The sequence below is a fragment of the Scleropages formosus genome, chromosome 16, assembly GCF_900964775.1.
Source record: "Scleropages formosus chromosome 16, fSclFor1.1, whole genome shotgun sequence".
NCBI classification, from domain to species: domain Eukaryota; kingdom Metazoa; phylum Chordata; class Actinopteri; order Osteoglossiformes; family Osteoglossidae; genus Scleropages; species Scleropages formosus.
The window spans coordinates 11160203-11187295 of NC_041821.1; the positions used below are offsets into that span (position 1 = coordinate 11160203).

Below are 27093 nucleotides of genomic sequence, written 5' to 3' on the forward strand. Positions count from 1 at the left end.
GTGGTACTTTACATACATACTCCCATTGCAACTAAGCAGTATAATGTACATCTAATACATTGCCTGATTTTATGCATTTTTCTTTTGCATGAATGCAAGTGAATTCCAGAACTGCTGCTCGTATATTTTTTCTAAAAATCTTTTGCACAAGCCTAAGTATATATAATCTATATAATTTATTTTTAAACAAACGTAAATGTCTAATGTTCTTAACAGCACTGAACTGCAGCAATGCTGATCCAAAGCACAACAGATCAAGTACTTTAAATTAAATGCAAACAACCTTCAAGAGGAACAAAATAAGGCAATATGAACAAAGTAAACCTAACATGTCTTTCAAAGGAGAGAGAAAAAATTAAACTATTCAAATGTACAAAATGAATATATTCCTAACATAAAACAGGCATTTACATAGACTTAACAGCTCTTCCAACTTGTACCTTCATTATATATATATATTTATTTATATATATTAAATACATACTGCAGCTCAAATAGGTGTCACCTTGTTCAAAGCAGGAAAAACACAAAAAAAGGCCTGTAACAGAAAATGCACTACTGACCAGTGGGCTTCTCTGAAGGGAATCCTATCGGAAGAACTGATTTACTTTCCCCTTTGACCTCCTCCCCCACACATTCTACTTGATATGCGTTTCTATGAAGTTTAACTTTGCACTACTCCTATTCCAAAATAATACACAAAAACGTGAGCTGCTTGTCACAAACGGAGATGGCCGCACAACTCACTGATGATTGTACAAATAAAACGGACACCAATTAACTAATAAATCCATTCGTTTTTAGAATCTGAATACAAAGATCTCAAAAGGTACCTTTTAGATCATAAAGCTCTCCAGAAATTTCAACCACAGCAAAGTTCCTGGTAAAGTTCAAAAGCTTGCAATGTGTTATATGAAGATATCTTTTTCCCAAAGTATCCAAGTCAAAATATTTGTTCCAGGTCCGGTAAAAAGTTTCTCCAAATTGTTCTTTTTATAAAAATAGATGCTTCTTTAAACCCACATCAAAGAGGTTCCTAGCTCTTTGGCAAGGTACTGCTTTAGAAAAGTTGTCTCCTGTAATCGTACGATAAGCAACATTTTGTAGCCAACCAATAAACCAACTAATAACACAACAAAGCAGTTTAACTGGCAAACAGAAATACACAAACAGCAGTGATTCAAAGTACTTTCTATTTATCACTTAGAGGCAAGTGCACCCAAGGCAAACTGACAATAAAAATAAAGAAAAACCACCTTACAATGCCTTACAAGACTTTTTCCAAAGCATATATGCAACAAAACCACAAAAAAGAAAAAACATTAAAAAGTTACTTTAAAGAAGGCATTAGAATGCAACGCCAGGTAAAACACCTCTCTTCATTTGAAACTATATATTAAGTCAGCATTAATAATAATAAAAAAAAAAAAAAAAAAAAAACACGACGCTAAACATCAATTCTTTGTAACTGAACCGACTTACAAAGAGACTTTTACTAATGTATAAAGTTTATTCCCCTCCCTCTTAAATGTTGCTAAGACATTAAGCTTTGTGCGTTTTGTTAGTTTTAAATGAGACTTGCAGAACTCTGTCCCCAAGACGGTATCCGTTCAAGCTCGCGATGGCCATGACTGCCTCTTCATAATTCGTCATGGAGACGAAGCCGAAGCCTTTGCACTTGTGGGTGCTGTAATCGCGGATGACCTTCACATTCGTCACGGCTCCAAACGGACCAAACATCTGCCACAGGATGCTCTCGTCCGCATCTGGTGCCAGGTTGTACACGAAGATGCACCATGAGCTTCCTGTGTGCCCCGGGATGTTGATGCCAGGCAAGCTGGTGACACCATCGATGGTCATGGGAGAAAATCTGCTGCGGGACAAAAGTGGTTCACATCTGGTAACAAAGTCCTCCAATGACACTGAAAAAAATATTTATTCACCTTGCTGTGTGCATGTGTGTGTGTGTGTGTGTGTGTGTGTGTGTGTATAGATCACGTACACGTGTGCGCACACACTAACCAGCTGGCTATTCATAACTAAACATGCAAATCTGCGTATCGAGCAATAACCAGCACTACAGAGCTGCAGGCATCAGCAGATGCTTTGGAAAGAGTAATGAAGTGTCTTAAAAGTCCCCACCCTTAGGGGGTGGAACTGACCTGCAGATCTGGAAATGGCCAGCAGCAGCAACAGAGCACTACTGGGCACCTTCCATGACACCCCCCTGCCATTCCTTCTGCGCTTACTGTGACACAGCGAGCAAAGTCACTGCGTTCCCAAACGTGCTCATATTTTAAGTTACATCTAAAATATCACTCCTCATGTATTGATTTTACTTTTTTTAAATAATGTAACAATGTAGGATTTCCAGTAGGGATAATGTGCACGTTTCCCAGTCCATAGGGCTATGTGTTGTGAAGCCTCTTTTGCTTTAATTCAGTGACTGAGGAAAACATTTAGAAGGCACACAGATCTTTCTTTTTTTTCTTTCTTTTTGCTGGAAAACCAGCACAAAAACTATTTTTAGAAAACCTTTTTTATATCAATTACAGTATTTACTAAGATGAAGACATTTAAAATCTATTCCACTGTTGTACAAAAAGCTGTATTTACCTCTTCACACCATAAGCCATGTTCAGGATACTGTCCAACCTACAATGACATTTACACTTGTTAAAGACACATTTTAAATGGGGGGGAGGGGGAATTACCACAACTCAAAGAATTCTGCATTTAAATTTCGTATTGTGTTACAGTATTAAGTATTTTCAGAATTATAACAGGTTTTATGGTAATCGTTCTTAGCCTCAAAGACATTGAAAACACATAAGTACGATGATACTGTTATTGACGATTTGTAAACATAGGCACACGCATGTACACTGGCACTTGATGATTCTGAAATCTTCAGCTGTGGTAAAGCCCTTGAGAGTTTAGTTCTTTACCGGAAGCGCTGTGCTTGCTGTGCCAGGGGTCCAGAGTACCTCCTGCTGGATGTCTGGTACAGCTGAGAGAGCAGCGCCTGGGTGGTCTTCTGGCTTGGGTTGTTGGCGAACTTCACCGTTATTGGTTCCGCGGCACCGGGGGGCTTCTGCCCATTGAGGCCCTTGATGGCTTCCTCGGCTTCGGTCCGCCGGTCAAATCTGATGAATCCTACCCCTCTGGAGACACCTGGCCGAGGTAGCATTACCAATTTGTGTTTAACGAGGCAGCACGGTGGCACACTGAGTAGATCCACTCTCTTACAGCACCAGGGTCGTGCGGGAGGACGCAGGTTCGATGCCTGCTGAGTCAGTGTGGAGTTTGTCCTTGTGTTTCAGTGGGTTTTCTCCAGGTACTCCGTCTTCCTCCCACAGTTCAAAGACATGCTTTCAGGTGAACTGGTGACTCAAAAAACTGCCCATAGTGTGTGGGTGTGAGAGCTGAGTGACACGTACGTAGTGTAACCACCATTGTAAGTCACCTTGGGTGAAAAGGTATGGGCTAAATACTACTATATAGTGTTCATAAGTCAAAATTTGAAGAAATGTGTCTGCTAATGAATGAATAAATGTATTTGAACGAATCAGTACATGCAACCCTCATCTGCAAGGACTTAGCTAAGGTATCTAAAGCTGTAAACAATGAGAATTCTACCTTGTGAATTAATCCACATTAATGTGTCGGTTTCATGTTTAAACTATTTGCTTGTCCAAATCCTACCCACTGGAAATGTTTACCTGGACACATCCCCTGCATTTCTGCGCAAGAGCAGTGCTACTTTTCAACGGAGGGTTCGCTACAGGCGAAACCACGTTTGCCAGCCTCCACAGCTGCCAGGACAGCAAACAGAATGCAGCACGTTGGAAAAATGACCTGGACCAGCACCAGGTCACGCTCGTCCTTTCATCCCCACCCTGCTCACCGGTCACCTGGTCCACCAGAATGCGGGAGGTGATGATGCGGCCATACTGGGAGAAGAACTGCTCCAGCTCCTTCTGAGTCATGGTTTTCGGCAGTCCGCTGACGTACAGATTGGCGTCTCTGATGGACGCCGAGCTCGGACGGGCATAGGAAACCTGAAAGGAAATTAACAGAAAACCTCAAGCGCACGTTTGGCATTGGGCAAATGCTCTTAGCTGCCTCTGAGGCCTATTAAAGCAGCACATTAAACAAGCATGTGCGTCCATGGCATCCACTGCTACACTTAGCCGATGAGAGAAAATTCCAGAAGATTAACAATACAATAAAAAGTAAACTGAAAAAATATGGAGAGCAGAAGCCACTTCTAATACAGGGTATATTCTGTATTTTTCGCATGCAATATTCTCATTTGGAAAGTTAAACCATGAAGTATGTGCCTCACATACAAAACACAATGTAAATCATTAGACCACAATGACAATATCAGTAGGGCAACTAGCACTACCTTACACTTCCTTGATAATAAGCCATTATTTCTAAACCCCATTGTGTTAAATGCCTATGACAGGTGGATGAAGTTTACCACTGAAATTTTTACATGACAATGAAATCTTCAAGAAGAATCTAGCTGGCCCCCAAGGATACCCAAATAAGACTATTCATTGATTTAACAAGCACATATAATCACAGAAGCATCTTCAGTGAAAGGCCTTTTATTGGTGGTTGGGCTGCACTGGTGAATGCAGGGCAGAGAACTTCATTATGGTGTCATGACTGCTCCATGGCGACCTTCAATAGCACCCCATGGACAGCATCCATGATTTTCGCCTGCTTTAATTAAACCACCAAATAGGATCGGTATTCTTCTATGGACTATGGGTAGTGGCCACGGTGAAAAGACCCTGAGCACTAACAATGCTCTATCCTTCACACTGAACATTGTGGCCACACTTGAAAAGGAAACTGCAAGCTCACAGTAGGGGAGCGGAGTTCTCTTTTTTTTTTTTTTTTTTGCAGCTCTTTACAAGAGCCAGCTGAAATATTTACAATGAGACTTTCTATTTTAAAACACTGCACATCACGTGGTGCTGTTGAGGACTCAACAAAAACACTGATTAGCTGGAGTGACGGAATGTCCCTTGCGCTCCCCTGCTGTGTGACCTTGACTGAAAATATGAAGGACATCTCAAGGGCGTCGGTGCTACACATCGATTACCTTGATGGTCTTGGTTTGCAGTCTCAGAGCATTTAGTGTATTAATAGCTTTCTCTGCAGCTTTTGGCTCTGCGTAGTTCACAAATCCATACCCTAGACTTTGTCCTGCAAACACACACACACACAGAACTCAAAGAAAATCTCCACTCTTCTGCATACTAAAACGAAATCATTTAGCAAAGCCATATTAATACCAAAACCAAAGGTATACGTAGGCCAAAAACTGACCAATTAGCAATTTCAAATGTCCAATACAAAAAGGTCTAAAAACAGTGGAATTAAAATTATTATAAATATTACATGTGACATCTTCTAAGAGGCAGGAATAATCGCACAATACTTTGTACTTTTAATCAGTTTTTTCATAACTGCAAACCACAAATGCTAAAAAAAAAAAAAAACGTACAAATCTTGTACACACCTGGCATTTCAGTCTATTATCGTTCAAAAAAAAAAAAAAAAAGTTAAAACGAAACTACAAGATGACAGTTCTGCTTCTGCCTGGAAGGAAACTAACACTCTCTGTGGGAGGTGACATTTGTGCAAACCAACACTGAATCAATTTGGCCAAACCGAGGATACTGCTTAAAACAATTCCCTAAGCATTTTCACATACAGTAATTTGTTTCCAAACAGTTTCAGGCAGTAGAAGATGTGACACCTAAAAAAAACTGCTTTTCAAATGAGCACCCGCACAAAGTGTGGTGTATATCACACAAGGACAGAAGCAATAAAATTTAAAAAAAAAATAATAAAACAAACTGGAAAGAACATCTGGGGTAAGCAAAACTACCAGCTGAACCAGCAGAGGTATCATGTGTTGGGGGATTTCTATGGATCCATTACAGAACACCTTAGTTAGCCTGAACACCCTTGGGGGGGGGGGGGGGGGGGGGAGAAGAAAACTTACCACGCAAAAACAATGCTTACAATAAGCACTTTTAACTACTTAATCTTTTAACTAACACTATTCTTAAAATAACCTGGATTTTGCATAGGTACTAATATGGTTAAAAGACTAATTTCTAAGTGTTCAAATATGAAATTACAAGCTGAAACACACAAAATTTAAATATTTTGCCGCATAACACAGACACAAATATTTACATATCAATAACATGAGTCATGTTGAAGCAAATATAGTGTTGTGGTAAGTTGCCTTCCTGTGTTTTACCACCATTTTATGCATGCGTATAAACCACAACACCAAATGCAACCCACTCCCTCTGCTTTCCACCACGTTAGCTATTTGATGCAGTATGAAATGTAGTGCAATTATTAAAAGCCTTCTCAATAATGCATGCGCAAAGTCATGCAAATATCAGCCCGTGATTTTCTGAAGAGCCAAGCAAGGCAGCAACACAACATGTTTGGAAGAGCATGACAGCTCAGCAGCTTCCATGAGATCACTCAGCCTTTGAAAAGGTCACCTTGATTATAGTCATCTTGATGGAGCCACTTAACGCTAAAAATCTGACTAAACCACTACCTACATGGTTAAGCAAACAAAGCCATTTAATCAAGCTACTGCAATGCGTCACAATCTTTGACGATGGACAGAAGTGTAAAGTGGCACTGCAACCCTTTCACCGACCAGTACGCGGGGTTTGTTAATACCCCAAATGCCAAACCGAGCTCAAAAGAGATCGGATTCATGCCGAGTACGTGTAGGCCTTCCGCACATTGAGGCCTGAATTTCGGGTCTAAGATCTGAATGCTATCACAAGCCAGGACGTTTTATAATCTCAAACATTTGTCCAAAATCTGACATAGGTGCTAAAATGTTGGTATCAACACATCTTATGGCTCTTCAACATTCAGTTTGTAACCACAAAAAATAATTCAGATGTGACCGTGACAAGAGACTGTCAATCAGGAATGAAGGGCTGCTAATTATCTCACTTGTGCCAGCTGGACTTGAGCCCCCATCCACTCACTCTTCCATGGGAGGTTTATATCCTCTTTTATTGCCGTGTTAATGCTAGAAAATATATTTACTTAAATCAATTCTTATATTAAGAGACAAAATGAATTAACTGAACCTTAATTGAATAAATTAATCTGATTTGGGGTCACAGGTGTATTGCATGTCACTAATTACTGTTGGGTCACTTTTACTAGAATGCAGCCTTATCCACAAATGGGGGGGGACACTGAATACTGAGCCCAAGAGAGCATACCAAAGTGCGCACTACACATTTTGTCTCTAGTACAGCTTATTTCAACTGAAAAGTGCATTTGGTTTTTTGTACAATTAAATTAATTAGATAAATGCGTGAATCAGTTACTCAGCTCTGATCATTTAAAGTGGAGCCTGAAAGAATATTTTAAGTCTCTAAGGCAGGACAAATGTTAAGCTTATTCACAAAACATTGAGATAATCTGCATTCAGAGTCACCTGTGACAAGTACAGGCTACAGCTCCAGATGGCTGAACTGCAATTCTATTAAAACTACTGCCAGAAAAGGTACAACACATGAATTCACACAACATGCATGCAAGCACATGGATTATGCATATTACTGCATATACATGTAACATATCTTCCATGAATTGCTAAAATGCTACATGTTGCTGTTAGGTGCCGTCGAGTCGATGTCAACTCATGATGACTCTATGGATAGTTGTCCTGAAAAGCATCCAGTCTTCTGCCAACCGGTTAAGACTTGAAAGTGGGGCATCCATGACTGTGGTGATTGTGTCGATCCACTTTGTAGCATGCTTTCCTCCTCTAAAATGCTACTAGAGGTTAAATCACTTTCTAAAATTAGTCTAGTAAGTAAAACCAAAGCCAACATTCACTTCAACTTATTACGGTATTTCATTATATAGAAAGCTAATCAACAGGGAAGCTATGATAAAACAGACTAGAATTTTCACACAAGGGCAAAAATGACACCTCAATTCCTTTGTTTAAAATGTTTTAAGAAGACATCACCAAATGTAAGAAGGTAAAAGATAATCTCAGGATGTCAGGAGTTAAATAATTTTTTTCCACAATAAACTTACACTCCCAGTATGCCGAAAGATCACCGCCAGCAGTGCAAAAAGGACAAAGGAAATCACTGATATTAAATATGAATTTAGTGCAGTATGTGTCAGATCTGGCTCACTTCTAAACAAGTCTTATTATGTCTCCCACTTAGAGGCTGCATCAAATTAGAGAATTTTATTCAGTAAAAGCCTCCTCTAGGTTCACCATTATTTTCAAATGTAAGACCCTGGCTTTAATTGGGGTCCTGAATATCAAAGACATTTAAAAACATAATGATCTATAAAGATGGACCAACAAATGTACAAGATAAGCCTTTATAATCTGCGAGAGTAAAGAATCCGTTCAAGCAGGCAAACTGCACCCGATTCAGATGCAAAGGTGGAGAAACAAATGTCCAATCTTTATGAAATGGCAATGAATGAAGCTGGACTACCAAACGAGTGCTCAATAGCTAAATCGCAAATTCAAAATGTTAGCGGCTGAATGGTACATATGAATGTGATATTCAGCCATCTCCTATTGGCCATCTCTGAACATTAGCAAAAATGACATTAAATAGGCTTTAGAACAAAGCCAGATTTCTGGAAGTACGCAAACATGAGGTCACTGCAAGACCACGGGGTTTTGGATACTTTACCTGTGATTTTGTCTCGTACTAATTTACAGGATTCAATTTCACCAATGCTCCCAAACAAACTCCTCAGCTCTTCTTGTGTCATATTTTGAGGCAAATAGTTCACTATTAAGTTAGTTTTACTGTCCTCTATGCTTCCTGACTCTGCAGGAGAGGAGCAGTTGTTTGACACTGTGGTGGGGCCGTTGGTTGTGTTGTTACAAGAGGGTCCATTGGAAAGCTGTGTCTCCATGGCTGCGATGACCTGCTAAAAGAGGAAAACAAAGGCATGTTAGAACCTGTGGATGACCATCAGGATATTGATCAGTTAAAAAAGGATGCTCTTCAACAGTACAAGGCAGATCTTAATTGTTCTGTACATGGACCCCTAACTCACCCCCAAAAATTAATATTGAAAACTTCAATAAGAATAAAGTTAGTTTGTTCTATAGCAGGAATACAGGTGTTTTTTCCTCCCTCTCCCTATGTAAAACATGACAGTTCTTATCTGAAGAAAGGGTGAGGAAATACAAAAGCTCAAGGTTGCTGTTTATTCATTAACTAATGCTCCTCTCAAAAGTGACTTAGGTCTGTCTACTCAATATCCATTTAAACAGCTGGTGAAGTTTTACTGTATTATTCAAGGCAAGTACCTTGGTTGAGTGCACAACAGCAGCAAGTGGGACTCAAGTGCAGGTGCTTTGGTTGCAAGGTGTGGCTCCAAACGCTATGCTACTTGCCAAGGTTCTTACGAAAACCCAGCATCCTAAGCAACCTAAAACCAGTTTCACGGAAAAAACTACAGTAAACTGGCACCTGGGTTCTTCCGCCAAAATGAGAATATCTAGTGCCATCTAAATATTATAAAATGGCTGGAGTCAATGAACAGATAGCACCAGTGTACCTACCATTCTGGACACACTGACTCAGACAGTATTCACCATGTTGCCACCGTATAATAAACCTACATGGTGTACCACTGTGTGTGTATAAATAATGATGTGTTCAGCACATGGGGATTAACAAATGACTGCAATCAAGTTGCTCTTTTCTATTATGGTAAAGGTCAGATGTTCCCCAACTGAAATGGGAGGGGGGGTGTTTACCATAGAGATATTTTGGTGAATTTTTAATTATACCTAGTATTATATAAAGAACATGTATTGAGAGGGCTACAGTAAATTAGAGGATCATTTACAAATTGTTACAGGTGAGCTGGAGACTTTAAAAAAAGCCAAAAGAGATGCCATTGGCAGTTTAACAGATGTATACATCAAAACGATGACAAATTTGAGAGTAGCAAAAGTAGCTTTGTTTCTATTAGTCTTAATTCAGCTTCACCAAGTGCTTCTCTAGCATAACACTCAGAGCGACACTCCAGCCTTGGACATATCGGAACCAAGTGTTTGTTACAGCTGAGCACTTCAGTAATTTTTTTTTTCTTCCCCTCCATCACCTCCAGAACCACGAGAATAGAAGTTTGATTAAAAAGCACCAGAAAAAATATAGAAAAAATTAAAAACTTTACAACATAAACTCAAATGATACTTGCTGGGTAAAAACAACACCTTTTACACAAAGCACGAAGCATGCCCATGCAATTTATTTTAATAAAAAAATAAAAACCAGGGTCAACATTAAATGACTTCAAATCTCATTTTAATTGAATTAGCATGTATCCAAATCTGTACAATTTGGCAAGTTTAGAATTGGACCCGTAAACTTGACAATTGAACGGGTAAATCCAATCAGCTCAGAACAGGCCTAGAGGAACAGATGAAACGCACTAGAGTGCTAATGTGATTTTTAATTTGTACTTTACGTTTATGGTCTCGGTCCGTGGAGCAGCTGTCAAGTTTTTTTTTTTGTGAACTCTGACTATCATGATGCCAGTCTCTGCAGCATTTACATGTACAATGTGTTGGAACCAATGTATTTTAATTCTAATGTTGCAAAGGGGGAGGAAAAAAACCCTGCACCCTATGCAAATAATACACACTATACATAATCATATATCCATTTGTATTTAAGGCTGTTAACACACTTCTTTTACTTGTCTTTGACAAATGGCAACACAGGTCCAGTTGTGTGCAAAAATTCTTGATAGCTTTTTTTGAATAGTGTCATATGCGCACCTGCCCGATCCGAATTGAAGGGTCATTCGATAATGTCACATTTGACGGGGCGTTTCTGCTTTTAAAAATACGATTGAAAAAAATGCATCCTTCTTTAACTGTGGCTTTTAGCCACTTTTTAAACACTTATTCTTATTGAAAAGAACTGCTTTACATGCACAAAACGCATGTGATAGTCATAAAGAAGAAGAAAGAAGTGTTTAGACTATACCAATGAACACCACATAGTAAATTAAACATCAAGACCATCCAAGATGCATTTGATATGTGCCAACTATAAAACCACATTGTGGGTCTTTGGTATGGCCCACACACAATGCAATTTACCCTATGAATTTAAGAAAAAATCCCACAGACCCCAGTCCAAGGCTCTGCTGCCCACGAACCACTTCTAAGCAGAGAGGCCACATCGCACAGTCTGACTGCCATGTTAGTTGATGTCTGTAACATGGACAAAAAGCACCGCATGTTAGATTGACAACAATAAACAGTCCAAACATTTTAGTTGCCGTCACCTCCGTGAACCCATCTATGTGGATTGGCCAAGTCAGGAAGAGGCCTGACGTTACGTACAGAACAAGTGACAAGTTCTTCCAGCTAAGTGTAGCAGCAACAGGACAACTGAAACTACACTTTCAGTTTTGAAATGGAAGAAGAATGATTACAATGAACTCAACATGAAATGCATGCCTGACAAAAATGATCAATATTAAAACATCCGAATGCGAGAAGAAGGCAGTTGGCTAACTTCCGCGACTCATGATCAGACAGCTCAACAAACAGCACTGTTTTCTTGTGTTACACAGATTGCGTCCTTGTGAACAGCAGAGCCTGACTGTACACATTTTGGTGGGAAACTTAATAGCATGGAACCGCTCATTTTTTCCATCACTTCTAAGATGTATTAAGTATTTTAAACACAAAAGTTAACAAAAAATTGTCCCCAAATAGCTGCAGTTGAAACTAATATTGCCAAGGGCATTCAAAGTCACAACGAAGACAGTGAGAATGACAATCAAGCACTTTTACATGGCAAGACACTTTTTCCCCCCCAACTTCGTTCTATCGGCATACCTGCATACACAGTTTTACTAAGTATGTTGGTCTATCTTTCCCTGATTTTATAGAAACTCTGCAAAAACATTGCTTCTGTGAATGTGGCTGTCATATGTATTCTGCGTTACAGTTTTAGTATTCCCAGAATTATGTTAGAAATGTCTCACGGAGAAAAACCTTACGCTTCATATTTGTGAGATGCCAGTTTTGAAATTACATTATTACAAAATGCCTGATGCTCTGCTTCCCAAAATTGCGTGTTAGAGAACCCCACTCGTTCCATGTATCTCTTCTCTTCCTTCACCGCCACACCTGATTCAGTGATTCTATACAATCACCAAAGCTCTAACACGTTGAGTGCTGATGGTAGAATAGCACAAACACACTAACATTAATGGACCATCTTCATACTAGACGTATTAGACAGGTACCCTCGTACCAAAAACCCTCAAACTTTGGAACATGTCACCGTATACTGAGTGAAGAAACGGTAGGTGTCATTTGATTTTATGTTAATATCCCAGGATGTGAATTGCTTGTCATGTCCAGGCCACTTTCAACTTATCTAGATAATTATTAATGGCTTAATAATACAGACCGCCCCCATTTTACAGTTTGAAAAAAGAAAAAAAAAAAGGATATAATTTATGTACTATAATTAAGACTAACATTTTCAGCCACTTCTACCTGTACTAAAAATAAAACTAAATTTCAAAGCATTCTCTCCACAAACTCCAATTCAATGCCAATTGTTAACTATTTCATCCTGTTACTAATCAACACTCAAAGTTGAACAAAGGCTGTGCCCGCTCCTATTCTGCATGTCTTCTACCGCCAACTATTGGCTGGCAGTGCAAATATATGCCACTTCTGCTCAATAACCAAAACTTTTGGGAACACATATGAAGAAAACGCAATTAAAGGTAAATAAAACAGAAGAATTTTATCTTCTTTGAAAATCTGCAAGAAACATAAGGTGAGGCGCAACACCAGTAAAACAGCGGCCTCTGAAGCTCTTTTAAATTAAGATTTCATAAGTCACTTAAAAATAAACAAAATGCAGAAGCCACTTTTTCTGCACATATCATCTCCAGTCTGCAATGGGGATACATTTCAAGCACCTTTCCATCCAGTGTCTAATCATTTAGCACAGTAACGCTAGCCAATCGCCCTAAGGTCATCCATGGTTATTGGATTTACTGCATAAACAGCATCCTATCAAAGTAGGCAGCCCAGGGTAACTTGGACCAATGCACATCTCTGTGTCGATTTCCAGGCACACCACCCAACTATGACAATACCAAATCAACACTACGACCATGCAGAAAATCTGTGGACACTTGCAGATGTGGGTCTGCACGCAGCCCAGAGAATTTTGAGCAGGGCCAAAAGGAACAACTTTGCCCCATCAGGCAAGTCAGCGGCACTACGGCTGAAAGACGACAGCGTCAAATGTTCATCGAACATACCGAGGTGGTCTGGAAGCTTTTCATTTAAGCAGCAATGAGGAGCTTCATGGCTAGTCTTAGGCTAAGTATTGCGTAAGACTTACAAAGAGTCAAAGATTTGAACTGCTTCTTGCCCTTCTCACTTACCCGTTTTCAAAGGCTGCTGTTCTGCCTCCATTAGCTTGGTTGATTAAAATAGACTGGAACCCTTCTTGCCTATTATAAAATAGCACCGTAGGTTGGTACAAGCAAGGTTACAGATGACGTAATATGTGCTTTTTTTCTCTCCCCCAGATGACTCAACAAATCCCCATGTGCATTTACCAAGGGCTGTTCCATTCAGGGCACAGTAATGCACTTCACATGTATCGTCCGCCTTCCAGTGTAAAAATGGGATCTTCAAACCCGCGCTGTTCCCAGAGACCACGTGTCCCAAAAGACCGGCCACCACTCCGTCATCTGAACGCAAGTTGTCAGCTCCGACCACGAAACGCTGATGCACGCGTTCGTAAACAAAAAGAAGCTACGAAAGGTATCATGTCGGGCAACAAAATTATATGAAACTGAGCAAAGCAAGAAGCAGCAAGAATTCACATTAAACCCTGCAGTTTGGCATTTCAAGCATCAGGCAGGAAACTGCAAACCCATTACTTTTTCCAGACTAATCAGGGTGCAGCAGAGGGAGACAATTTCAAAATGTTAAAAGCAACTTGTAAAAGGTCAATTTTGTCTGCATAAATAATAACCGCCGATATGCATAATCCACAATGACTACACAAACTGACTTTTAAAAGTCTACAAAATATTTTTTTTTTTTTTTTTAAAAACAATTCCCCGCGGGGGGAGCACACCAAAGACGCCATCACTGATCAGACCATGACAGCTTTCCTGCACTGCAGAGGATGTAGATAAATTGCTAATTTCTCAGAAGGCAGCTGCCACCGGCAGACACTTTCCGAGGGTGCGGAGGCATACATCGAAACTCCGCACCGCTACTAGCGCGTACCCTCGGAGCCGAAGTTAATCTCTCACAATGGCGGCTGTCACTAGGGAGACGACAAGCTGGATAACACACTTCCCTACAGCCATGACGGAGTGGGAACTATCGTGATGGAGAGAGTACAGAATTAGGCCAAGTTCCCCCTTCCAGAGAGCGAAGTACTTTAGAACATGTCACCGCATAGCGAGTGGAAAAAAACGGTAGGCGTCATTTGATTTTAAAAAAAAGCGCAAGTTTTGTTTCATTATATATATTTCACCTTGCGAGAACCTCAACGTGACGGCTGCACGAAGGCCTCATTTGTTCATGCAGCAACTTTAATGAAGTAACATGTATGCACTGACGTAAGAAATTAGGGTTTAAAAGTATAAAACTGAATTTAAACAAGAAAGGAAAACATGAAGTATATCATTTCAATTATACAGTACTTATACCATGGGCAACAGAGGTTTGAGAGCAGCGATCAAAAAAAGGATTCAGTAAAACACAAAAATACAACTGTGTTCCGATTATTGCATCCCAAACGAACTATAGCTGCAAAAAATTAGCACGTTAAACCAGGAAAGGATGTGGTACTTCACTAGTTGTGATCTCAGTTTCCGAGAACCAGAGAACTGACTTTCACCCTTCGTAGAAGCACAGCTCAGGTCTCAATTCAGAAGAGCTATTCCAAAGAGGTAGGTGTGTAGGTGTGTGTGTGTGTGTGTATATATTCCCCCTCTGGCCTTACGCCCTGTGTTGCCGGGTAGGCTCCGGTTCCCCGTGACCCCGTAAGGGACAAGCGGTTCTGAAAATGTGTGTGTGTGTGTATATATGAGACATTCAGTTTTCCTTCCCCCCCCCCCCCGAAATACAAACACATTTGGTTAGTTACTATAGTCAATGACATGTGAAAGGTAACAATCTTAATTCCACAACATAAAGGTAATTAAGTGAAACACTGTATGGCAATGTCTTAAGCATATGAGCAAAATTATGTAAAATATGCTCAGCAAGTAAGCACGGAACATTTGATTTCTAAATGTCACACTGAGGGTCTCGTGAAGGCAGAAATGGAGACTGTAATAATTATGCAGCCTGGCTCTCAAAAAAGCTCAGACCAAGTCACACTTCCACGTTGCACTTTTACTCCCCTCACAGAACTGTGGGGGGGCTGTCAGGCCAGCTGAGCACCGCTGGTTAGCCTCTAATCCCCGCTGCGCCCCTGGAACCTGGAGATACACGACACACGGCGCCAGCGGCATACACGGCCACCTGCGTGGGACCGGTCCATCTACCCCGCAACCACCGGTGCTACGTTACGAATGACCCACTTGGGCACGTCTTCCGTCAGTGCATCACGTCCAACGGACGCACCATGTCCCAAGCACGAATTCCCTTCCCTTCACAATTAATTTCATGGTATGCCTCATTAAAGCTGTCTTTTTTCTTCGTTTTTTTTTTTTGCCTACTTCCAGGGTTTCCACCACAAAATCAATATCGTTCAAAGCGGCCAGGAAGGTTTTATAATTACCGGTCACGCAAACATTTCCAGCAGCACAGACTTCTGATAAATGAAGTCAAACGTGGTGATGTACGTAAAACATTTTCATATGAACTTCAAACAGCAATCATATGTAGTCAAAACCGCAAGTCTTTACAGTAAAACATGCATCTCTACGCAAAACAGATCATGCCCGACAAAATACGGTGAACAAAAATGACTAATTTCAAATGTCTGACTGTCTACTGAAAAGAATCCCATCTGCATTAAATATTGCTAGGATAACGTTAAAGATTTTATGAAAGAAAAAAAATTACACAAAAAAGGCTGCATAGCAGTATGCCACGTCAAAACACATGCCATCTATAAAAGCTGCATTTTTAAGACTTAACACAACGACAACATTAGCTGCGCTGTCCTGGGTGCGTAGCTACTTTTTCGTTTCAGTGGACATGCATATGAATGAGATAAATTACCTTCCCAAATGGTCAAACCTATTACCGACGCGGAAATTAAAACACAATTAAAAATAGAACTAAATTGCATAACCATGGTACAAACAAGATGAAAGCACTCCGGCTTTAGTTAGGACTAATGCACGCTGATGTGGTACTGCTTTAAGTCACAACCTTAACCCGAGTTATTTTTAAGTACACATTTACTAATTCATGCATAATTATATCTAGGCATTTCAACTGAACCGCCCTATAAATAAGGTGTTATCACTAAATCCCTGGCAATGTCACAGGCTAACCAAACACTAACCAGTATATGCCATATAATGGTATCTCTGCATATCATGCACCATAGTTACAACCCAACTGAGTATTGCTATTATAAAAAGTTATTCTAGAAAAAAAATAATAATTACCTTTCAGGGTGTCTAAAATTGGATTTACTCAAGGGGGACATATGCAGAACGTCAGCTGAATGTTTGCACGGACAGTTGTGATTCACATCTTTCTGCCGAAGCCAACGTGAGTAAGAGCACACACCAAATACACCACCAGCATGTCCTAGTTTACAATTCACAACACCAGCTAGATGTGCACTGCCCCACTTCCACAGTGCTACAAGGCACTAATTCTTATTTAGAGGAGATAAACAGCAGCAAAAGGCGCTTGGCAATCTCGACAGCAGCCTCGGCTCGATAAGAGACATGGGCATCCGAGGCCGGCGGTCTCCTGCTTTTGTTGGCATTTCTGTGTCACCTCTTCCCTGGAGCCAACGCACATGCGGTTAAAAAAAAAAAAAAAAAAAAAAAAAAAAAAAAAAATGCAGCAATAATAATATAAAGTTGATCTTCTGCCAGGGTTTTATCTGCAGAAAAAAAACCCGACTACCTGCGCCGTTTCACTTGAATGAGCACATTGCCTTTTGAAGCTTGTCAGCTGTCCTCGGCCTGCCTGGATGCCCACTCTGTCCAGGATCCTCTTCAAAGTGAAACCTTTGCAGGGCCACGCCACTCGGGAATGCGACAAGCTTCAGGGAACGAAACGGGAAGTGACCCGACCCCCACTGCTGGGTGCTGCTGCTGCAATACAGCAGCTACAACTTCAGGCGGTTTCACAAAACGATTTTGGGGGGGTGGGAGGCTACTTCACAAAACATTCCTAAACAGCTTGGTTGGATTTAACAATTCTTAAGGGTAGTATTTAACTCCTATAGCCTTCCTTCTTCTAGTTTATACAAGACCATATAATTTTTTTTTTTTTTTTGGATTGGAGGTTCAATCAAGCAACATCATCAAAATAAATGTATTTCCTGTTTTACAGATTGCGCATACACACAAACATTATATACGGGTGCGTGTAGTTAACGCAAGTAAAATCTACATTTCGGCCTCATCTCCATTCTTAGCCCTGCCGTCTCTCAGAAAACCAACACTGCTATGGCTGCATGACATTGAAGCGAACGCACCAGCATCTCCACCAGTTGGCAGACGAAGGAACCCCCTTCCAAGCCTTGGCTAAATACAAAAGAAGCCAGCCTTCCTAAAGCTACTGCAGAATCCCACCCTGGTCTTAGGGGTACTTCAAACGTCTCAAACTGCTACGTGAAATACCCATGCCAGCGGTGACATTTGTGTTGTTGACAGATTTGACAGGCTAACAGATGGAGCCAGATGGTCATCTTAAATTTGCTAAATATAATCAACACTCGGAATATATTTTTTGCCACAAACTGAGAAATGATCACAAAAAAACAAAGTTAAAAAGATCAACGGCGGAAAGCATGCAGAACGTGGTGGGAATTAAATCTGACAAGGGCAGACTACCTTAATTGCAAAGTATCTATATGTAAGGAGGTGAGAGAAAGAAGTTAATTACATTACAATCAACACTGATTGACAATTAAGTTTTATTATTTACTCCACACATGAGCTGAAAGCATTTCTAATCAATGATAACAGGGGAAAATTCTGCACTAATTACCCCACCTTCCAAAGAGGCCAATTTACCGTGTTTTCTTGCTAGTTAACTATGCAGTGTCACCCGAGAGCAGCTCTGATTTTGAAATTACACCCATCAACGGGAAACCGTTGAAGGTCAAGTCACGCTGTCCGACACGCGTCCTGCAGGCCGGCTCATTTGCTTCGCCTTGTTCGGGGGGAGACACGGGAGGAGGAGGAGGCCCTTCGGCTGTTGTCCCACCGTAACACTGCGGCAGGTTCTACCGTCTTTACCAGCCTTTTCCGAAGGCCTGTTTACTGCAAACCGGGTGCACGGCGGTCAAACCCCACAGCAGGGCTACTGAAAATGTAATCCTGGAAGGTCGAGTCCACATAGCTTTTGGTTCAGTCAGCTACCGATCCGCCCGATTCCGCTGACTGTCCTGATTGAATCCAGCTACTTCCGTTTCAGAGCGTTTAGCTGTGTAAAGAGAGCTGGAAAACCTGCTAACATAAGACCAAGAATGGATGACTTGGGGCAATTTCATGCTGATGGCAATATGGCTAGACTAAGCAATGCCACTCAGTGTGAGCGCTGCATGTGGTCAAAACAAACACCAACTGCTGGTTAATACAATACCCATATTTAGCATTAATCGGTTACAGACCATCAAGTGTCAAACCGACACCCAAAACTGCAGCGCAGATACTGCATTTTAAACAGCTCTGTGGGCAGCAGGTGGCATGGTGGATAGATCTGCCACCTTGTCCTCGAAGGACCCAGGTTTGCACTGTAGTACCCTCAAGCAAGGTACTTACACCGAATTGAGACGGTAAAAAAATACCCAACCGTATAAAGATTCTTTGTAAGTAGCGTTGTAGAAAAGCATCAGCTAAATAAAATGTAAACATGTGTGCATTTTACAGAAACCGGGGTGGTTGTCATTTGCCATTAGGACAGCATAGCAGGATACTCGCAGAGCTTCCCGCTGCAGGACACTGGACGGCCTTTGTCCAACGGCTCACGAAACCCGATCTACAGCCAATCAAGTTTACGGAAACAGTCCCTCTGCGACTTGCTACATCCGTCTTAAAGCAAAGACTCATCTTAATGCTACACTGTGTACATGTTATTATATAACATAACATATATTACATAGCATATATTATGCCATTGTGCGTGCTCCGCTTTACTCCTTTATTGATATATACAGTGAGCGAAACACACCTTACGTTTATACATTTATTAGTTTAGCAGACTTCTCCAAAGGGACATACAATGGTTATTAACTACTTTGCTGACACCTTCACTGAAGGTGACTTACAAAACTGGACACTCTGAACTCAGTATCATTTACCCATCTACACACTGAGCCAACGTAACACAAATACCTTCTAAACATTACAATGACCCCATGCTGAAAATGTCACATGAATGTATGTGCACTTTTATTTACAAATCGCCCACATTTAACCCCAGCCCTGCAGCCACGGCCTTGACAATGCCATAACTCATGTTCGCGCGCAAGACTCCATCTACAGATGAATTAAAACAGCAGTGGCTAACCATCACCTTCGTCACCAATGCACTATTTCACCTGGGCAAAATTTCGAAACATATCTGCCCAGTTTCACTGTTCTGACGCAAAGTCAGACACAGAAACAGTGATGAATAAATTTATACGGAAGAGCTCTCTAACACAGAGAGGCACACACGCTAAACACAATTGAGCGTTATCAATTTACCCGAAACATACCCCTGGGCTATGGGAGGAAACCAAAGCATCCAGAAGAACCCCTGCAAACACAGGGAGAATGTGCAAATACCACACAGAACCGAGCTGTATTCAAACCCACGTCCAAATCCACAGCCCAGGAGTGGCGAGGAGCCACCGCTACTCACCAGGCCGCCACGCGGCCCATTTTAATGAACGACGTGCACAGCCCTATCCATTTTCGTGCACAGCATCCAGGAACGAGTCGTCATGCCGAGATACACCACACGCTCGCCTCCACCACGTGCACATCGCGGTTCTGAAACGCTGCGTACGCTGATGAGGAAACGTGTTTGAGAACGGTCACTTAAATACACCCACCGGGTGACTTGACTTAGCACGAGACTGTTCGTTAAAACATGCTTCGAGTGACAGCGACACCAAGCTGCAGCCACTAATGGTTCGAAACCTCACTTCCACATACGGGAAGCCCAACCGTGCCGATTTCTGCACCTGCCCTAGTTTCGGCAGCCTAGAAGATGCTGAAAAGTTGCTTACACCCAGGTAATGTCAGAGAATCGCAGTGATCCTCCATCCCGCGAGGTTTCCGCACGGTCCCACGGTCCCACAAAACGGCAAGGAAGTACAGTTGCATAATTCATTCGGCATCTCTCAGAGGGGCAACGGCAGCTACTCCTTCCGCTCCAAACCACAGAGAGACATTTCCACCCAGACAGACGTCAAACGTGAGTGTGGAAAACAAGACCGATGTCAGCTTGAGCCTAACGCTACAAATCACTGCCAAGCTTTATGCTGCTAACCTGACGTGCAGGAAACACCCAAGGCAGTTAAAGGATATAGTATAAAGGAATACTGTAACAAAAAAATTGAGCACTGAGAATTTATCTGGAAATAAGAGTATGCCATCAAAATTGCACACCCTAAAAAGTGTTGAACTACTTACAATGATTTACCCATTTATCCAGCAGGATTTTTTTCCTGGAAGAATTCAGAGCAAGTACCTTGTTCAAAAGGATAGCTGGAGATGGGATTTGAACCTGCATCCTTCTAGTCCAAATGTACGGTAGATTTTTTTTAAAAAAAAAAGCAGTATCCTGAGGCTCACGTGACCTGAAATATTTTAAATCCCTGCGAACAACAGAAGACACTACCTTTCAAAGTTATTAGTACACATCATGCAATACAAGTACTGAAAACACAATCAAAATCACAGCTATGGTACCTTTAGTTGCATTTCAACCAGTGACTATAAATGTTAAAACTGGCAACAGCTGCTTACACAAAATTTCAGCTCAGAGGATGTTTTCGCTGGGTTGTGCCATGCTGGATAGCATTTACTTTGAATTAAATAGAGTCCCCATTGTTCTGCTGAACTTTCTGCAACATAGCCCGCAGACGGTAAATTCCTGCGGTACTGAAATTGTACCTGCTGTGTCGTATTTACAAAAACATTAAAGCAAACCGTACAGGTGTCTCTAACATACTGCCGAAACTCCCGCTGCTCTCACTCCACCGAGGTGTCAAACCACTAATCAAGGTAAATTTAAACCTGAGTAAATGGCATGCCAACTTATTGTGTCATTCCTTTAGAATATTTACTTACTATAAGTATGTTGGGTTCAGTATGGGGAAGCAAGACCGACATGAATTTGATGGCCCGAATCAGAGTTCACGTAACCCTTCGCTTCCCATCGGGTCCTGGTACAAGTCCTATAGTGATATTCAGGTTATGGTCCTGCTCCTTCCTGTTAGTGCTTCATGGGAACTGGGATTGTGGTAATGCGGAATTAAGGCCCCTAACAGGTTGAAAGAAGATATGGATGCGTCACAGTTGGGGCAGCAGGTGGGGTAGCGGTCAGAGCTTCTGCCTTTAAACTCCAAGGACCCAGGTTCAAACACCAACTACTGCAGCAGAGTCCCCGATCAGGGTACTTACCTTAAATTGCTCCAGTTATTACCCAAGTGAAAGAATAAGTAAATCATTTATTAACTTAAGTTGCATTGGAGAAAATCAATGGCTAAAGAGAATGTAAATGTACCATATTTTAAGTGCACAACAGTATTTTTTTCCCAAATATGTGACTCAATCTCTCTTTCCCCTCAATCTAAATGCTTCGTGTTTCGCGATGTTTAACAGATTTGGGAAAATGCGTGTAAAGATGCAACGAGACTTGCTATTCTACATCTTTTTTCTTTTTAAACGATGCATTAGTGACAACGAGAGGTTCTCCAACAGCCAGCTGTCAGCAATGTCCCAGCACTTGGCAGGAGGCTCAGAGGGCAGCGTGCATCCTGATGACGAGCCGCTGACAGGAGCACATTTCTCACCCTGCGAGTCACGCGGCGCCTGCTAGAGGAGCGAGCCCACCTCTCGGCGCACGCAGTCGGCAACTCCTCTGCAGGCCGGAGCCAATTACGCCAACGCGGAGGCCCGGGTCGCCCTCCGTGGATGACACTGATCACTCCGAGCTGCAACGTTCAGCCAGCTCTCATAACCAGGGAATGCACCTGTTATGCCATTTATTTTTAATTTCTCCGATTTCTACCTTATTTACTATTTTTATACACATCACAGCAACTAATGTTGCCTTTGGTGGAATAAGGTTTGTAAACAATAGTGAAGGGGGGGGAAAAAAAAAAAAAGTCATTACTGCCCAGCAAAGTAGCATTGAGAAGTATATTGTTAACAATATTCTCATTCCACGCAAGAAGTAAAATGGCCATGAGTGACAGCTATATGCTAAAGCCCAGTGTCAGGTCATTACTGGAGGGTGCCGCTTGGCGACAGTCCTGAAAGGACATCACATCCTGGCCCACGGCATTTATCACCATCACAAATATTTATCAAATGGCTGTCATGTGTCGGAGTCTGAGCGCCGCAGCACTGCATCCCGGGGACCAGAACCGCAGCCGGATAGCAATGCGTGTCCCTGCCGTCCGGACCCAACGGGGAAAGTCTCGAACATCAACCAGCAGCTCCGCGCTCACCCCCAGCGAGAGGCGGCCACCCGTCGCGGAAGCGAAGACACCATTTGAAGAAACGGAAAGGGCTTGGTCAAAATCGGCAATCAGGAGCACGGAGAGGGAGGAAACCCTGCCGTTTGCCATCAGCCTTGAGAGACAACCCCAAGTTGTTAAGACTAATGTAAAAGGGGACAATATTTTTCCAAAGCCATCTCTTTATTCAGTTATAAGGCCTTTCTGTTCCACCACGAAAGGCTCTCTGCATTTTCCCTGCAAACTGTCAGCTTTATTTATGACTCAACTATAAGACAAACTCAACCCTTTCTTACCGTCCGTCACCATTTGAGAGGAAATTTTGTGTTTATTTTGCATACAATTTGCAAAGGCAAGAGGGGGGGGGAAAATACTACTAAGAACTTAAGCACTCTTCCTGTTCTCCTGTCCCTCGAAGTGACATATGGGCTGAGCTCACAGATCACCCCGAGAACACAGACACAGGCTGGAGGCAGTACCCAGACAGGGGAGCCAAGTCCAGTTTGGTCCAATCTGCCCTCAATAGCCAAAGGCCAGTCACGATCGGCCGGGATCAAGCGACTCCAAGTCATTCCTCGCATCCGCACCCTACGGACTGAACTGTTCTCAAACGTTTCTTCCAGTTTCACCTGATGGCGTTGTTAAAAGCACCAGGTAACAACTTAAATTTTCCCATACCGACAGTTTTTTTTTTTTTTTAATCTCCTAAAAAGTATACCTTCATTTAAAAAAAAATAAAAAATTAACCTTAACCATTTTGCCCAAAGCAATTTTGTTAGATAACCAACTTTACATTTATTTACCCTTTTATCCAGCAAAGTGTGCTTACTGTATCAATTCAGGATAAGTGCCCTGCTTAGGGGTACTACAGCAGGAGTGGGATTCAAACCAGAAACCTTCCGCTTGCAAAGGTGACAGCCTCAGGCACTATACCATATGCTGTCCCCCAAATAAAAATTTACACGAATTAAGTTAAATGATGAACATGTAGAGTAACAACTGCAAACAGCCACGCTTAACTGACAAGTCTGCATTATTAAGGTATATTTATTATTAAAATGAACCGAAACTTAGAAGCACCAAAACAGTGCATTTAACAAAGTGAGAAGTTCCCTCAAACTGTTTATGTACATAAACTACATAAAACTCTGTTTTACGCCAACATAGGAAAAAAAAGGACTTACAGTATATATAAATCCCATTTCTCAGGTGGAGCAGCAAACAAACGGATTACCATCAACACCCCAAATGCTGGTCGACGTATCCGGCTGACAACGTTCGCCGAAGCGACTTAGCGCTGGAACCGCAGGCCGTACGAGCGCCTCAAACGGAGACGCTCCAGCAGGACATGGGATTCGAACCCGGGACCTTGGACTGCGAAACAGCAGCTGTAGTCACTAAACTGCACTAAGAATTTGGTTCAAATGTGACACACACACAGGGCAGCTGATGTTGAACATTTGGTGCAAACGACTCAGAGCCAAACTGAGTGAGTGAGTGAGTGAGTGAGGGAGGGCTGTACCTGCAGCGCCCCCTATCTCCTCGGTGGGGTAGGGCAGCTGAAGCAAACTCAACTGGGCGAAAAGCCCCCCTCAAAAAAAACAGGACACGCCAACTAGTCAACGAGCGGATGGACCAGCAGCAGCTCATGGACTGCGGCGCGAGCGCACCTGCTCAGCACGAGCGCACCTGCTCAGCACGAGCGCAAACCAGCAGGCTTTTCGGTGCACCTGCACCGGCGTTTACCGAACAGGAACGCTGCATCTCTTCAGCCGCACCGCCAAACTCTTACAGCAACGTCTAAAATGTAAGCTGCTGTGTTCCGAGGAATGGAAGAGTGTGAAATGATTGCAAAGGGGCCGGGAGTAGAACGTATTTTAGCAGACCTGGCACGCGGGCAAAGCAAACACACACACCGCCGCCGGACGAAGCGGCACAACGAAAAAATGTTCCTTTTTTTCTGCCTCGCGCGCTCCAGCACGCGTTTTAATGCTTAAAACATTGCAGAGGACAACGCCGCGCCTCGGTCCTACCTTGTTGCGCTGTGTTTGTTATTTTAACTCAACTGTGTGACTCGCATTCAGCGACACACACTCGAAGGCGGTCGGAGCGAAACGTGCTCGGGGCGCGCGCCGCGCGGCGGGAGTAAGAAGAGGCGGAGCGATGGGCGTGGCGATGGTTTCGCCGAACCTTGGGCGTGGCCACGAAATGCGTTACCCGCGCGCCGAAATTTCGGGGCTCTTTTTTGCCCAATTGAAAGGATGCTCCTCATAGCCGTCCCGCTCCGGTCCCGATCGGTCATTCGTATTCCATTTTCGAGAGAGGGAGTTAAAGCATCTCTAATTCTGAATATGTTTCGCGTTGAGGAACATCTCATCCGTGAGCTGTCACCGCAAGACATGAATCAACTAGCTGTCTGACAACAACACAGTGCTCGGGGCGCCTCAACTGCTGGAAACCTGCGAACACAATCCGTAAGATGCCCATTGACCGCAGCTCTTCATCAACAACCGGGGTGCGATATGTGCAATAGGAGCAACTTCAGATGATATGGATCCGTGACATGTAGCAAAAGGCGGAGATAACTTGCGACAATTATTATTTATTATATAGCAAGGAAATATACGTAAACATAACGTGCCCAACAATATTAACAACCATCATACTGGAAGTGTACCGCTTATCAGCAGGGAAAGAATGAAATGTGTAATACCGAGCTGGTCGCACAGTGCCATTCGATTGCCCGTAATATTCCTATAATTTCACTTGACACGATCCGCGCGCTGTAGCAGTGATTTATTACACTGCGGTGTGCAAATTCCGAGTCCTTGGCTTCTCTCACTACTTCATGGACATTCAACTAACTTGACAGGTCTCAGCACACAGAAAGCGAGTGGTCTTCACAAATGGCATGGACCATGTAATGCATGGTACCTCTTCCATGAAAGGGGGGCGGGGGGGGATAAACAAACTATGGATTACACATTTATGCCATTGGCAGAACCATTCCGTTCGGCTCATGCTGCTACTGGAGTGATCATACAGTCTAACGATACAAAGCCAAGGTGAGATATTACAAAAAAAGACATGCCGCGTTCTTATTGCAGCTAGAGAGCCTAATAATGTCGCTGCACAACTGCGTAAAGTGCCACAGCTTGAGGCAGAATCGAAATCATAATAATACATCTCGTGACACACTGACAGTGTTCAATATCCCATTCATTCATTCATTATTAGAATAAATGTAAAAGTATAAATTCTCTAGGCTTCTGAAATGTCAGCATCACAACAGATTTCTGTAAGAAAAAGAAAACTTTACACATCTCTTACCGTTTCTAATGAAAGTTACGGAGGTCCTTAGTGTTAGCCAAAATACAGCACTCTCTTTCAACAGACAAGCATTCAAATAATAAACAATGCAAAAAGCAAATCCCCTATTAAATGAAAATTCCAACACAAATAAACAGGATTCATGAAATAAAATATTTATTTAAAAACAAAAGCCAGACGTCACACACGCAAAGGTATTAAATGTTCTAAAACATAACAACAGAAAGAAAGGAGGGGGGGTAAATAAAAAAGGAACAGAAGAAAACCCTAAAAAGGAAGCGGCTCGGGTCTCCCTCTCTTACAGGACGACCACCAGGACGGACGACATCACTGAGTGCAGAGGAAACCAGCGTGTGGAGGAGGTGCCCTTTAAAGGGAAGGTGGACCACACCGTGCCTATATATAGAGCCGCATCACACAGCGTCGTATCGGTGCGCACTCCTTCAATACACTCGGTGGCGCAAGTGCGGCGGAGGCATACGCAGACCGACAGCGCCTTCCGGTGTGTTACACATGCATGGCACTATATCTTAAGCGTATCTCCTTGAGACGACCCTTCCCGTGGAGTCGTTGCGTTGTTGACCTGTGTGATACTAATCCCCGGCCGTTCTGGCATGTTTTTGGTCAAGTGAATTGTGTCTGCAAGGAAGGCATTTTGAGATGTGTTTTATTCTTGTGTTTAGCCTTTACCTAAACGAGAATGTAGAAAAGTGTTCACATGCATTGTGAAAATACTGCTATGAGTCGCTGTTGTCGACATAAAACTATATTTTTTCGCACCTACTCA

At 42.3% G+C, this 27093-nt stretch overlaps 1 protein-coding gene across 9 annotated transcripts; it reads right to left on the reverse strand.

Moving 5' to 3' along the window:
- Nucleotides 1-489: 489 nt before the first annotated feature.
- On the reverse strand, nucleotides 490-26676 carry LOC108925758 (ELAV-like protein 2). Of its 9 annotated transcripts, none has more exons than XM_018737988.2 (8): nucleotides 26609-26676; nucleotides 11222-11305; nucleotides 8754-8997; nucleotides 5123-5226; nucleotides 3908-4061; nucleotides 2949-3174; nucleotides 2617-2655; nucleotides 490-1873 (listed from the first exon to the last, which is right to left on the reverse strand). In XM_018737988.2, exons 2-8 carry the CDS (start codon nucleotides 11291-11293, stop codon nucleotides 1543-1545), a joined length of 1170 nt encoding a protein of 389 aa, XP_018593504.1. In that variant the 5' UTR covers nucleotides 11294-11305; nucleotides 26609-26676; the 3' UTR covers nucleotides 490-1542. The 9 variants fall into 9 exon arrangements, with proteins under 9 accessions (XP_018593504.1, XP_029114928.1, XP_018593506.1 ...); XM_029259095.1 differs by having other exon boundaries at nucleotides 490-1870; nucleotides 8754-8994; nucleotides 26307-26662; XM_018737990.2 differs by having other exon boundaries at nucleotides 8754-8994; nucleotides 26307-26662.
- Between the last annotated feature and the right edge of the window lie 417 nt (nucleotides 26677-27093).

Bases quoted from the DNA above. Each gene is read 5' to 3' on its own strand.
- LOC108925758 (XM_018737988.2), bottom strand. From the start codon at position 11,293: ATGGCAGTCAGACTGTGCGATGTGGCCTCTCTGCTTAGAAGTGGTTCG. The intron at 8,998-11,221 runs GTCTGTGGGATT...TTCCTCTTTTAG, and splicing joins CAGCAGAGCCTTGGACTGGG to CAGGTCATCGCAGCCATGGA. The intron at 4,062-5,122 runs GTAATCGATGTG...ATTTCCTTTCAG, and splicing joins TGCAAACCAAGACCATCAAG to GTTTCCTATGCCCGTCCGAG.